General features: G+C 39.0%; 1 protein-coding gene across 4 annotated transcripts in view; it reads right to left on the reverse strand.

The window, feature by feature from the left end:
• LOC124165620 (follistatin-A) overlaps positions 1–14252 on the reverse strand; it is a 303111-nt gene that overhangs the window by 40719 nt on the left and 248140 nt on the right. For all 4 annotated transcript variants that reach the window (XM_046543088.1, XM_046543085.1, XM_046543086.1 and 1 more), the window contains one exon: positions 9918–10238. In XM_046543088.1, the coding sequence (XP_046399044.1) occupies positions 9918–10238 (321 nt within the window). The remainder of the gene's footprint in view (positions 1–9917; positions 10239–14252) is intronic.

Raw genomic sequence — 14252 nt, forward strand, 5'->3', positions numbered from 1 at the left:
CGGTGTTGATGAGTAACACCACTATTTTTCGCATCGAGCAGGATAAGGAATATCAACAAACTTAACATACTACAGGTTATTCACATATTTTAATAGCTATAAGAGCGTAGGGATGAGAATCTACAATTAATTCCCATGAAGTATGGTAGATATCCCTGTAGATAATTTCCAGAATAAAATGTTCGATTGCTTGTTGCAAGACCCTTTTATTCCTTGCAGGAATTTATTTAAACAAAAATCTAGAGGAGCAGAAAATGGGGTTAATGGGTTATGTTCTGTGCTCATAAAATGAAACACAATATATAGATTGCTTCTTTTTTATACTTTATCAGTGTGCAAACCAAATTTTAAACCATGAATTCACTATACCTAAATTACACACTGCTTTCATGATGGGATTGCTTGTTTTTTATAAGTGCTGCCAATGTGTAATGGTAATGTATATGAATTTGTGTAATGTTCTTGGTTTCAACTTGCATATAGCTACAATGCATACTTTTATAATATCTGTAGATGCAAGCTTGACGTTGTCTGTTGCTTTAAAGGCTGAATGACAATAAAATCATTATTATTATTATCATAAGTGTTGATGTATTTCGTTTTTCTGTTTCCATTTGCGTTGTTCCGCAATCGTTTAAAAAATCAATGGACAATGAGTTCTGCTCTCATAGTAGTCTCCCTCCTCTTCTCTAATCTTCTAGTCAGTTTATACTAGTAGTACGCGATACTGACGTTTAAACTAACTTTCCCAGATATTTCGGCCGCTGTTAATCCTCCCTCAATTCAGCCTACCACTTATTTCCCTCTTGCCTGTAGTCAACCGCACATAAACGATAGTACTCATCTTTCACCATGCAAATAAAAAAGCGTTGTGGAAATGAGATCGCCAGTCCTAATAAAGATAATATGTCTTCAAACGCAGCTGTATTCAAATAAATAACCCATCGTATCCGCAAGATGACTGTCTTGTTCTCACAGAAGAAAGCTCTCTTTGGTATTGCGTAGGGTATTTGGAGAAGGAAATCCATTTAGTGCTGTCATTTCGCTACGGAATTCGAAGTAAAATTCAAGGAAAGCTTCCGATGAGCACATGATCCAAAACGAAGGTAGCACTCTGATAAACGAACATCTTTACCCATCTTTTCCCCTTGTTATGGGGGTCGACGGCACTTTAAAAAAAGGTTATTCCGTCTTCAAACTGCCATAGCCGGTGGAAAAATTCGGCGTACGACCACGCCATCCCTCCGAAAGAGATTGATAATCGGAATTTTTACAAAATAAAAACGATTTAGATGTTCAATAGAACAAACGGACTATGCTACAGCGGCAAATAACCCCAGTACATTGCTCAATCTTCAAATTATAGTTTTAAACACATGTGCCCTCAAGAGAAATTCAGGCTGAATCATATGCTCAGGGCTCTTAAGCTTGGGCTATTCTACAGGTGGCGCCACCCCCAAACCAAAGCGGAGAACGCAGGAACTGGCTTCAAAAAAGGAGCATGGAATGCAATGGGCTGGGATAGGGAGTTCTAGGGTGCTGGCTGAGGGTTTAAGTAAACAAATTTTTCAGCTGAGCGATAGTGGTGGCGGAAATTTTGTTGCGATAGTTTCCCGCCATCGTTTTAACTCTGAGACCAGTTCGCGAGTTTTTAAAGAGCCACAAGTAATTGAACGATTCACTCGCGCGGCTCTCCTGGATCGGGTCTGCGTGAATCAATCACGGACATCCGTTGTCTAGTCATCGTCGGCGCAGGCCGCGCTTTGTAATCTAGCGCTTTACTCGCTCGGGTTAGATGGTGGACGTGATGCAGAGGCGTGGGAAGCGAGGCGGAAAGGAATTTGAAGCGAGGGAGCTCCTCTACGGCGATGGCAAGAAGGCGGGGAAGCTGGTCGAAGAGGGTCGAGGGAAATCTTATCACTAGATCAACTCGCACAAACACAAAGTAACCCACACACGAGGTGGCTCTACATTTACAAGTCGTGATGTTCATTTCCATAGAAAAAATATGGGATCAAGTTAGGAAAATAAAAACTTAGCTTCATTCAATTTAACTTAAATTGTCAACTAGTTTGGATACACTGGTTCATCATCAAGACAAGCGTTCTAGTCCAGAAATAATGTAATTTTCTGCATTTTTCAGATTTTTGAAAGGCTTCACTGAAAAAATCTGGAAAATACGGTAATGGGTACTCTGGGATAAAATGTGAATAATTTATTTCACGTGGCATGGTTTCGTTGGTTAATATTTTACGCTGCATTTATTCATAAGAACGCAAAATTTTAGTGTAAACAAAGTTTCCTGTCAAAAGATAACTTTAAATATCATATACCCTAAGATAACTTTAAATATCATAGAGCGAGAAATACTTGAATCTTACTTAAGGGATGATGATTGCTCTTGTTGCATCTGTGTAATGTGTAAAAAATTAACCAATATTAACCTACCGTGGGGCGCAATGATTCTGACAGGCAAAGCGAGAGTGTCTCTTCATTTCTCCGTGCCACTAAGTGGCACGCGAAGATCGGGAAGTCGTTGGACACTATCTTCCTCTGTTTTAAATATTTCAAAACCTATGGAGAATAAATCATTAAGTCCAAATAAAAGCCCGTTTTGGCAATAAACAGCGATAAATATAGCATCAAAGGCTACATTGACGAATATTAAAGTTTATCCAAAGAATTTTATGGATTTACGATGAGTGAGAATGATCACGTTTCACGATCATGATCACATGATCACCTTTTCCCGTTATCAAATTGCAATAATATTTTACAGGATATGTTTTTACACCAATTCCCGAAAGAAATTCGAAAAATCGAAAAATAAGGACCACCCTAAAGTGGCATAGACCCTTTGCGCTTACAGTAGCTTTGTGTTTTGACATTCTCTATGCAGCCTTTTCCTTTCCGCATTTATGCCGACGGATCGTTGGTGGATTATTTAGCATAGTTAAACAAAATAATGGCACAATTAAGAAAAATAAAAGCATTATTAGCTAAATAAGTTAGCAAAATAAAAACACTCGTCTTATAGAATTCACTTGCTAAAATTTTTTACGTATAATGATACTTGTTAGCCTAATAAGAGCACGTTAGCTCGCAACTTTCTGGATCGGTCCGGTGCAGAATGGCGGGTTGTAAAGGGGTATATAAGTAGCAAATATGACATCATTTTAGAGTTAGTTTACATTTGGCGCATTAAACTTTAAAAGTTTACCACTGAGCCATGCTAAGAGTTAATAATGTTTTTTTCAAATCTGTGCCTGTAAGGCACATTGCGCCTGAAATAATCAATTCCAGTTCCCGGTTGTCCCGTCGGTATTCCTTTTCTGCTAACGTCCTTCCTAATGCCTGAATCACACTCCCATTTTCTTTCGTCGTGAAAAGTGATCACCAGAGCGATCGCTTTTCGCGACGGGAAAAGTGATCGCTCTAGTGATCATTTTTCTGGTTCACACGGTCCCTCCCGCCGTCGCCTTAAGCATCACTTACGATATCACAGCTCGTTGTCATAGGACCCGCAAAACGAAAATATACAGTATGGTTGTTCATCTATGTCGTTCCCACGATTGTCAAACGTTGCGCTGCAATAGCTCCACACGGGCATTTGTTCCGATTGGCCGATATGGGGTTTAGTGACGGTTTTAGCGACGGAAAAAGCGACCGGACGAGTGATGAAAAATAGCGATGGGAATCCTCATCGCGATCGCGAAAAACAATTGCCGGTGACGATCATTTGCGAGTGATCACTAGGAAATGACGGATAAAGTGATCGCGTGATTCAGTTTCAAGCTATTACAAGTTCAAAGGAAAATTAATCGAAAAAAATGGGCATGACGCGGTATTTTTTCCATTTGAAAACATTTGGTCCCTCTCCCGCTCTGTTTGTGGAAAGCGTGCAAGTAGGGGAAGGTGGTGTACCTAGGGCATAGTGCACCTAGGACTTTAGGGGCTTTAAAGTAACCTATTACGTGAAAGATGCGCTAGAGAGTAGCATAGGTCAATTTGAGTTCATTTGGGTTATATTTACGAAGAAGGCGCTATTTTGAAGTTTTTGACGCTGAAAATTAAATATTTAAAGTTGCATATCGAGGTGTTTTACCAAAAATATATCACACCAACAGTGGTTATTGTAGCAAAAGTGAAATTGACATATAGAGGTGAGTAGTATTACCTACTTATTTCGTGTTTTAGATGTAATATTAACCTGAAAAATCAGCAGGAATTCAAAATGGCTACCTCTTTTACCAAGGGACACAGGCACATGATATACCTAGGAACGTGTTTTCATAGGAGATATGTGTTAAATATACAATCAAATACATTATCAGTGGATTTAAGACTCCTGGAAATTTCCCTCTGAATCGTGCTGTATTCACAGACAACGACTTTATGCCACCATATCTTAGTAATCGGCCCCTTCAACGGGAGATATCTGTTCTTGTTCTTGAAAGGAGTTATATTTTAAAATTTATTTTTTACTAACTACTACATTTATTTTCTTTGTGCAACATTTTAATTTGCTTTCAAATTCAATACACATAATAAAATTTGATTTCATTTTTCCCGAGTTTTGCTGCTGTTCCCTCCAATCTAACTTGTATTCCTTCAGTGGCGCCGACTCCATGGGGCTTGAGGGGGCCTGAGCCCCCCCAAAAATTCGTTACAGTTGTGAAGAAAAAATGTGTAAGGCTTGTCGATTTTCCCCGGAGTGTCCAGATATCGATGTCCGGAGTGTCCAGATATCGTGTTCCTTGGTACAATAGGTAGTGTTCCGAAGTAGATGAACATCATGTACTTAGAAAAATTTGCAAACACTTTTAGAAGTTCTGATTAGATCCATTAATAGCAAAGGTACTCGTATAAAACTGGAACCTTACGTGAAGTAATCCTGATGGATTGAATTGCTACTATTAGACTGAATCTTCAGTAAATATATTTTGATATAAATAAAAAAAGTTGAAAAAGTGTTCCGTGGTACAATACTCTTCCCTACTCTAGTGTAGAGAGAGGGGTAAAGCGCGCGGCAAAGACCTTGAGGAGAGACAGGAATTCATTCCTCAGAGTAAAGGCGGAGAGTTACCTACTGTAAAGGGAGGAGCCGGCGAACGGGTGGGAAGCCGCACGTACCACTATGTGGAGAGAGGAGGGGTACAGTTCCTGTTCACTCCGAGGAAACTGGAGGGAGTGTTGTACAAAAAATAAACAGTTGAATGTGAAAGTGCAGTGCAAGCAAAATCATACGACATTGTGCATCAAGCGATTTTAAACTACTTTTCCTCTTCTATTCTTGACCTTGTTTAATAACTTTTTATGATGTTTCTTGGAGTTTAGGTCAATTGAAACCAAGTTATAGCCAACGTTTCGATTTATGTGAAATCATCCTCAGACTCTTAACTTTGTACATATTTATTGATGTTGTTGATTTATTGTTATTTAAATATGCACAAAGTTGAGAGCCCTGAGGATGATTTTACATAAATCGAAACGTTGGCTATAACTTGGTTTCAATTGACCTAAACTCCAAGAAACATCATAAAAAGTCAAATGATTTTGAGATTGGGGTAAGTTCTTTTTTGTTGTTGACAGAATGCTTGACTCGTCGTAAGATAGCTGTTAAAGTTATTCCTTAACCGTTAAAAATTTTTCTAATGAGGTTGCATAAAATTTATTATGAAAAATGGGGATACATTTGATTTCGTTATCATGGAATAAAAAATTTTCTTTTCTCATTTCCGACTTGCCAGTAACGATAATTGTTTTTATTTAGTTCGAATTAATGTTTCCGTAATAATTTTTACATTTTCTTATACCTATCTAATTTATTTTGATGGTTTTTATGTTTATTTTATAATCTGTAATTCGTCTTTTTAGCTGTATGTTACTCGTTTAATACCGATAAAAATATTAAGGGTAAATATAATAAACCCTTTTAGCACTAACCTGTGTTTCATTTTTAAAAAAATCTTATGAGTAAACTGCGATGATATGTTTTAAGACTCCTGAAAATGTTGCTAATGGACTAATCTACGTATCCTGAGAGTTTTAAGGTCACAGTATTAGTTTTGCATGTGTTATGCGTAAAGAAAATAATCGATCGCGCGGGAGTAATGAGCCGGTTGAAACCGGTATTCGTGAGTGGAAGGGAGTAACCTTTGGGGTTGTACTTATTTCGCTGGCAATGGGGTCGATCATTCAGAGGCGGAATGGTAATTTAAAAAGATAATATGATGGATTGATAGGTTATAACAAAAATAAAAGTCTTCCCTATTCAGCCATTTTCTCACAACTTTAAAATGCAAAACTTACCATCCATATTTCATGAGTTGGTGATGTCAGTGAACTTTAAAGTATACCGGGACTAGCCGCGGTGATAACTTTTACGGGAGTCATCCGCAATGCACAATCGTGAGAAATATCCACAGAGAAAAAATCATCCGCCTTGAGCGAACACCTCTTTGTGTTCTATGTCCGGGCCTGCTCTCCGGCTGTGGCGCTGTGCGCACGAATTGGACTGCTTGTGGCATCATATGCCCAGCAGTCCAGCCACACCTTGTCCGGTAGTGTCCACAAATATCCACAGGGAAGAATGACGCCTCGGTAGCTTAACTGGCTGAAGCACTCGACCGGAAATCGGGGGATCCGGGTTCGAATCCCGGTCAAGGCGGATGATGTCAGTAAAGTTATGGCTCATTAAGTCGTTCAGAAAGACCCGATCCTTGACGAGATGAATCTATCATTTGAGTGTTAATGACTGTGAGCCCCGTGAGTCGGATGCGTAAGGCCCTTACGTAGTGGAGAAGCGATGAGCCACTGAACAAGAGCCAGTGACGTCGTAAAGTTTTCTGCGAATGAGTAACCAGTCGATTTTTCGCCGCTAATATTTCGAGAGGTAGGCGACAATTCAACATAAGGATGAATACGGCTCCCTTCACTTTTCAAACTCTAACGCAATCGACAAAGCCTACTTTCTCAATCGGGAATCGAATGTTACTTTATGTGTCTGGCCCTCATCCAAGATTTCCCTTCCGTGACATTTCTGGCTAAAAAATCCAGTAATTTCGATAAATTGCCGAAAGCCAAAATTAAATTTAACATGGCCGAAGAAGCGTAAGGAAATGGATGAAACTACGCTTGTGGATTGACGAGGGGTGAGTGGATATTTTCTTCGGGTATAGTAAGGATTTTTTCTTGATGGACAGATAGATAGCCATGATACGCATTGTAATAAACAACAGAATTATCCTTCCCCTTCTCTCAATTTCTCTCTGCACTTAAAAAAACCTATTCTGAATCAGATAAACACCAATGTAGCCATCAATTGCCATTATATATTTCAAACCTATTATGCTAATTTTTTTTACCTATTTTGTTTAATATTAACAAAATACGGTTATCTTTTGCTATTTTTCCTCTGCTTATAGTACTTTCATATTTCACAGTGGGATAAATATCGCCTAATTTATCGTTGAAACTTTATATTTTTAACTTTTCTTTTGAGTTAAATGTTTTTGAGCGATCATGAAAAACTTTACCTTGTTAAACATGAATATTAATTTTTTCTCAAATTTTTTTTGGAATAATTGAAAAAAATGTTACAACCAGCGCAAGAGGCGATTGTCACATTTAGTTTATTCCTCAACTCTTTAGGTGAGAATTGGCTATGATACGGAAAACATTCAAGCAGCCCTACCCAAGAGCAGATAACTACAGACCCACTTGGAATACTCACAATAAACCATAATAAAACAAAATTGTGGACTTCAATCTTATTTTATGCTACCAAAACGAGTTTCGGGAGCTTAGTGACATTTATGTTTAAAAACGCCTACAAAATAGCGCTGAATTGCCGAAACCCTGGTCGGTCAATACTAAACTAAGAGTAGAGTTGACAATTGAATTTTATTATGAAGAGTAAAAACTTGCACTAAGTATCTACTAAGTCGATTTTTTATACATTGTACTTTACTCTGGAACGTAGCCCGGGGATGGGGGTTTTGGGGCCTCCAGACCCCTCTCCCTTGAATTTGTTTTCCCTTGTGGCCTCATAAGCTGTATCGCGGGTAGTAGCGATACAGCTTATGAGGAAACAACCAGACCAGAGGTTCTTCACACCTTCCACCTTCCTAAACACCTTCCATCACCTAAAATCGGTAAATTGTATCCTTATTTTTTATTATTAGTTAAAAATTAATAATTTTATTAAATTTCGTTGCGGAATTTTTCTCCACCATGTAGAAAAAAACCCTGTTCAACACCTTCCGCCATCTAAAATCGGTAAATTTTATCTCTATCTTTTCTTGATGATAAAAATTTTAAATAAAATTCGTGGCGCAATTTTTCTGCACCCTGTATTGTGCTTCACTGCAGAGAGGAATATGCTGGAGCTGAATTATACAGTGGGGCGTGGCATGGAGCGTGGGTAGCAGTACCTACTCTTACTCACAATTTTTTTATATACTTGTCACATTTCAGTATTTCTGCAAATAGCTAACGATAAATTTCACTTTCAGGGGCGACCTATTTAACTGATTTATTGAACTTCATAGTTTTCTGATGTGTACGAATTGGCAACACAATATCAGAATAGGCAACTCGAATACTTATTTAATTAATAATTTCTGGCGGCGTGCCTTATAAGGACGTAGGCTCGCTGCTGCACGATGTAAAAACAAATAAGTTAAGATTTTTTTTACAAAATGTTTTTGCAGGACATCCATGGAGGATAAATGGAAAAATTGTGGCACCTGTAATGCTGATAATCAATACACTGAGTGTACATTTAACGTCAGTTTTCATGTTATTTGTGGTGGGCGAAGCGCAATTTTCATGAAATCAACGAGATTTGAATTCAGTCAAAGAATTTGATTGTTATCAGCTATGTATTGCTAGATATTTTTATCACGATTTTTGTATTGTTACGAAACTTCCATCAGTTATATTTCAAAGTAGCGTATATGTCCTAGTGTTTATCAACATTTTTTTCTATGCTCAGACATCCAATACCATGAGGGCCTGCGTAAAATTTCGGATATTCATGCAATGTCCAGTAAACACCGGGAGGAGAAAGATTGTGTCCCGAAATTTCAATCTTGGATAGCTGATGCCAATAGTAACCAGATTGACGAATGATATTTAGCTCGAAAACGAAACATTTTAAAAATACAGAAACTATGAGCCAAGTACTCCGATTGAACGTGCGTTTGACTCGTTGCCGGATGCTCTAGGCAAAGGCAAATGCAGGAAAAAAAATTGTAAGAAATGAGTTGTCCAGAGCATCTGGCAACAGAGCAAACTCGCAGCCAATCGGGGCGCTTTGGTCAAAGTTACTGTAGTTTACAAGTGTTTTGTGACGTGTTTTAATCATATGTAAAAATCATACCTAATTTTGGTTCCTACTGACATCAGCTATCCAAGGTTAAAATTTTGTGACTTAATTTTTCTCCATGCTTTAGAAAAAACCCTATGCAACACCTTCCACCATCTAAAATCGGTAAAATTTTATCTCTATGTTTTATTGTTGGTAAAAAATTAATAATCAAATTAAATTTCGTGGCGAAATTTTTCTCCAACCTGTAGAAAAACCACATTCAACACCTTCCACCACCTAAAATCGGTAAATTGTATCTCTTATGTTTTATTATTGGTAAAAAATTAATAATTATATTGAATTTCGTTGCGAAATTTTTCTCCACCATGTAGAAAAAAACCTGTCCAACACCTTCCACTATCTAAAATCGGTAAATTTTATCTCTGTTGCTTATTTGTTGGTGTTTTATTGCTGGTAAAAATTTAATTAAAATTCGTGGCGCAATTTTTCTGCGCCTGTATTGTGCAGCACTGTAGAGAGAAATATGCTGGAGCGGGTTTATAGAGTGGGGCGTGGCATGGAGCGTGGGTATGAGCAGTCTTACTTTTGCAGCGTCCTTTGTAAGCGATGGGTATGGCCCTGCCGCGTCTGCAGGCGGCTTCCCGCAGGTGGCAGGCACTCCGGTAGGTGACCCCGTCCACGCCGCAGACCATCCTGTGCCTCGCGGTGGCGGCCGCCAAAGACGGAGACGTGGCCGTGGAGACGAGGAGTGGGGAGGAGGCGGAGGAGGAAGTGGAGGGGTCGGAGGCGAAGGGCCCCTGGATCAGTGATGGACAGTTGCGCTTGCACTTGACGCAGTGGGGTGTGAGTCGCTGGTCTAGCAGACACTGCTTGCCGTCCGGACACCGGATCCTGTCGCAAGACCCTGGGAGCGAGGAAGAACGTTGGGGAGGGGTAAGAACGGTGAGGTTGGGGGACAGATAGTGAAGAATGAGAGAGGCAGGGAGAAGGATTCGTATGCGCATGTTTGAGATACGTTCGTACACGCGCATGAATGAGTAGATATGTACACAAGTGTGAGTGTTCGTGATTATGTATGTTTGAAAGCGGAAAGGGTCGTGTTTTGGTTGGGATATTCAGCGTAGCGGGTAGAATATAGATCGTTTTACATGTTTTCGATGTATTTTTGCACGTTAAGTATCAGTTTGTAAATTAATAGATATTATTAAATGTATTTTTTTAAGAGTATTGGAGGAATAGAAGGGTTAAGATGCATTCAAATTGGTAAATTTACAATTTTTTTCATGAATCGAAGAACGTGTTTGAGTTTGTAAACATATTTTAGGTTGCATAGAAGAAGCATGTTTCAATAGGTTTTCGGATGTCATGGATAGAAATTAAACAGGAAATAAAGACAGTGAGTAGCCAAGTAGATTTGTAAGAGACGGTTTGGTGAGGAAAAAATAAATTTGGTAATTGTGGAATATCATAGTTAAGGTTTAATACACGCATATGAAGTGGTAATAGTTGTTTTTTTAAGGTGATGTTTGATGTAGGAATTTCATGAATTTGAATTGGATTGACCGCGACGTGAGCCACGTAAATGACGAGGTTCGAAATGGAGAAAGAAATTGCCATGATATTAGGATTTCACGAATGGAAAAGGACAGGCGATGCAAAATTGGCAAATTGAACAAAAACATGAGAATATTGTTCGCAGGTGATGCCGGGGAATGGATTTGATGAAATGTTTACAAAACGCGCGGATGAAAAGAAACCAAAGGTGAGATTGTCAAGTTACAAACGGATCGTTATGACCGTGCAGGAAAGAATTTAAGCATGCAAGGAGATATAGGATAAGTCGTTAGCGTATGGGTGTAAAATATGTTTGTTGCGTGAGGGATTTTTGAGGAATTTCCATGGAAAGAGCGATGTAGTGGTGTTTGTAAGAGGACGAAGGGCGGATGACAAGTGCAACGGAAGGAAACAGACGGCGGTAGTTGTGGCGGTGGCACGGTGAATCGCGATGAGGGAGAACGTATAGTCAGTCGGTGTACGTAGGCGGGGCAAGTTGGAGGATATCAAAGCAGGTGGAAGGAAATGGTGCAAGGAGGTGGGGTGGGAGAGAAGTTTGGAACGGGAATCGAAGTTAAGAGGAGGAGGATAAAGATAGTAAAGTAAGAAAAAGAGAGAGAAATGGGAGAAGATAATTAGGAGCGATGCAAACCGAAAAGCGTGTGGAGATGAATTTTCACCATCCTCCTGTCCTCTCCTCGTCTCATTTCTCCCATAGTATTTATTTAAAGTTCTCTCAATTTTTTGTGTGTTCCTCCTTGACTCCAAAATTGAACGTGATTTTATTTTTATTTCGGATTGATCGCATCTCCTTGCGAATGGAAAGACAGTGAGAGGAAGTCAAAATGGTATAGAGAAACTGAGAGAGACAGACTTGTGAGAAAGCGAGTGAGGTGAGGATGGGCGAGGATAGAAACCATCTTCCTCTTTATAAAGTAACTGTCGGTTCTTAAACCAAATTTTACCAATTTATTTTTAGCCCGATTTCTTTTTTTTTTTTAAGATTTTACCTTCCGGATAAAATCTTGCAGCTCAAATATTAACCAATTCTAGATTAGCTAGAGTATTGGTTTAAAAATGTTGGTCAAAAAATGATTTTTCGAGCAATAGATTTTTAATCGAACTGAAAAGGTTGATTTTCCAACAAAAATGGACCGAAAGATCGATTAATCGAAAAATCAACAGTTACAGTTTGCATAAAAACATCTTTATTGTTCATCCGAATAACACTCAAAGTATACGCTTGAGTATCGAAAAATCCCAAAAAATCTAATTAGAATATTTGTTTTATTTATTACTAGAAAATATATAAATGCATGCACGTTTCAGTTTGGGGATCACCGTATTCAGTGAATTTTTCTAAAGGAAAGATCAGATTGAGATGCTTTCTTGGTGATCTTTCTTTCCAATTCTACCGGCATAAGAGAAAAGTCTTTCGCATGGGACAAAGACGTTATCTTAGGCCGGTAGATAATCTACTGGGGTTAAACGAAATGATCAAGATCGAAGTTAAAAATCGAGTTTGGATTGAAACTTAAACTTTCGTCAGGCGCAATACTGGAATTTCTGAGTCCAGGCGCAATTTACCTTACAGACACGAGCGCTCTCCACTCCATCAACTGTTTTTCTCCGTCTCATCCCATTGCACAGGAAATTCATGCAGCCCTCAGCTCCCTCCACTTGAGGGGTGTAAAAATAATTTTCATGTGGGTACCAGGGCATATGGGAATACGCGGAAATGAAAGAGCAGACAGAGCGGCAAAAGAGGCCCTATCCGATTTAGAACCTGACACATTGCTGGTACCTGCCGAAGATCTCGAGGTAGCATGGAAAAACGTCGTTCTAAACCAGTGGAAAGAACATTGGAGTTCCCAAACAAGGAACAAACTGTGTAGCGTGAAACCTGACGTGTCAAGGTGGGCCTCATCTGTCAGGGGTATGCGGAGAGAGGAGGTTGTCATAACAAGACTGAGGATAGGACACTGCGCCATGACTCACTCTTATCTATTCGCAGAAGATAAAATCCCGCCTCAGAGTAATGTATGTGACTCCGTTATCAGTGTAAGACATTTCTTGACAGAGTGTGATTTATACCGGGTATGGCGAAATTGAATGGACCTTGTCGGAGGATTTAAGGACATGCTCCATGACGATCCTGTGCAGCCAGGTAATAAATTTTTTGAAAGTAGCTGGCCTTCTCCACAAAGTTTAGCATAACTTAACGAACTTTTTAGTTTAAGATATTGTGTGGTGCAAAATGACCTCAGATGTCGACGCACCCTTTAAACATGATTTCCACTGCTACTCCGATGTCTTTCGTACTATGCATATGCCGTCATACGACCCCAGATCGATCCAGCAAGATGCGATTTAACGTACTCTCTGGGCTATTAAGTATACGCAATGTATTTTAGCACGTTAGTTCTATATGATCAGTGTTTTCTGTTTTGTTATTTTATTTATCATATAATGCTTTTATATCGCTTTATTGTGCCTTTATTTTGCTGAATAACCCGCCAATGATCAGTCGGCATAAATGCGAATAGTAAAAGGTTACATAGAGAGTGTGAAAACAAAAAGCTACTATAAGCGCCAAGGGTCTATGCCAGCTGGGGGCACGAGGGAATGAAAAAAAACTTGCGTTGTGCCTGTCAGATCCATTACACACGATGGAAGGTTAAATATCATGGATCGATCTCAATATTCTCCATCCTTGACTGTTAAAACTGGATTTTCGATTTAAATCGATTTTTACATCATTGAGCTAGAGCGATGAAACCTTCGGGATTGCTCAAAATATTATTAATAAAATTGATGAAAATTCAATGTTCTTACACCTTTGCCATGATCGGAACCTTATCTCGAGTAGCATTCTGAAATAAATATCAAATATGGAGATTGATTCCAAAAATGATCACAAAAACCTGTGGGGGCAGTGTAATAATAGGGTAGTTTCCTTCATCAAAGAAAACGAAATGAATTGATTGCGATTCGTTACCCACCATTAGTGTATTCAAAATATACAAATTATTTGGTGTTAGAAATACCAGTTTAAACGAATGGCAATGGTCAATTTTATCATCATTTGAAAAAGGCCATATTGGCGCCCATGCGATGCCACTCCACGTGACGTCACAAGGACCTAGTTTCTACACGAGTAGATAGGAGTTTTACATTGTCTGAGATTACTAATGCATGCATGAGGCGCAGAGCTCAGGGAAACATCTCTTGATAATCACACATTAAAATTACCTAAGTTCGGAAAGTTTCCTTCGTTTGATAGGGGAATAATAATCCTTATTTAAGCCAAGCGCTACCTGCTAGCAGAGTATTCAGTTACTTGCTAGCAGCCTGCGTAGTATCA

Source organism: Ischnura elegans, chromosome 9 (assembly GCF_921293095.1).
Source record: "Ischnura elegans chromosome 9, ioIscEleg1.1, whole genome shotgun sequence".
Lineage (NCBI taxonomy): Eukaryota > Metazoa > Arthropoda > Insecta > Odonata > Coenagrionidae > Ischnura > Ischnura elegans.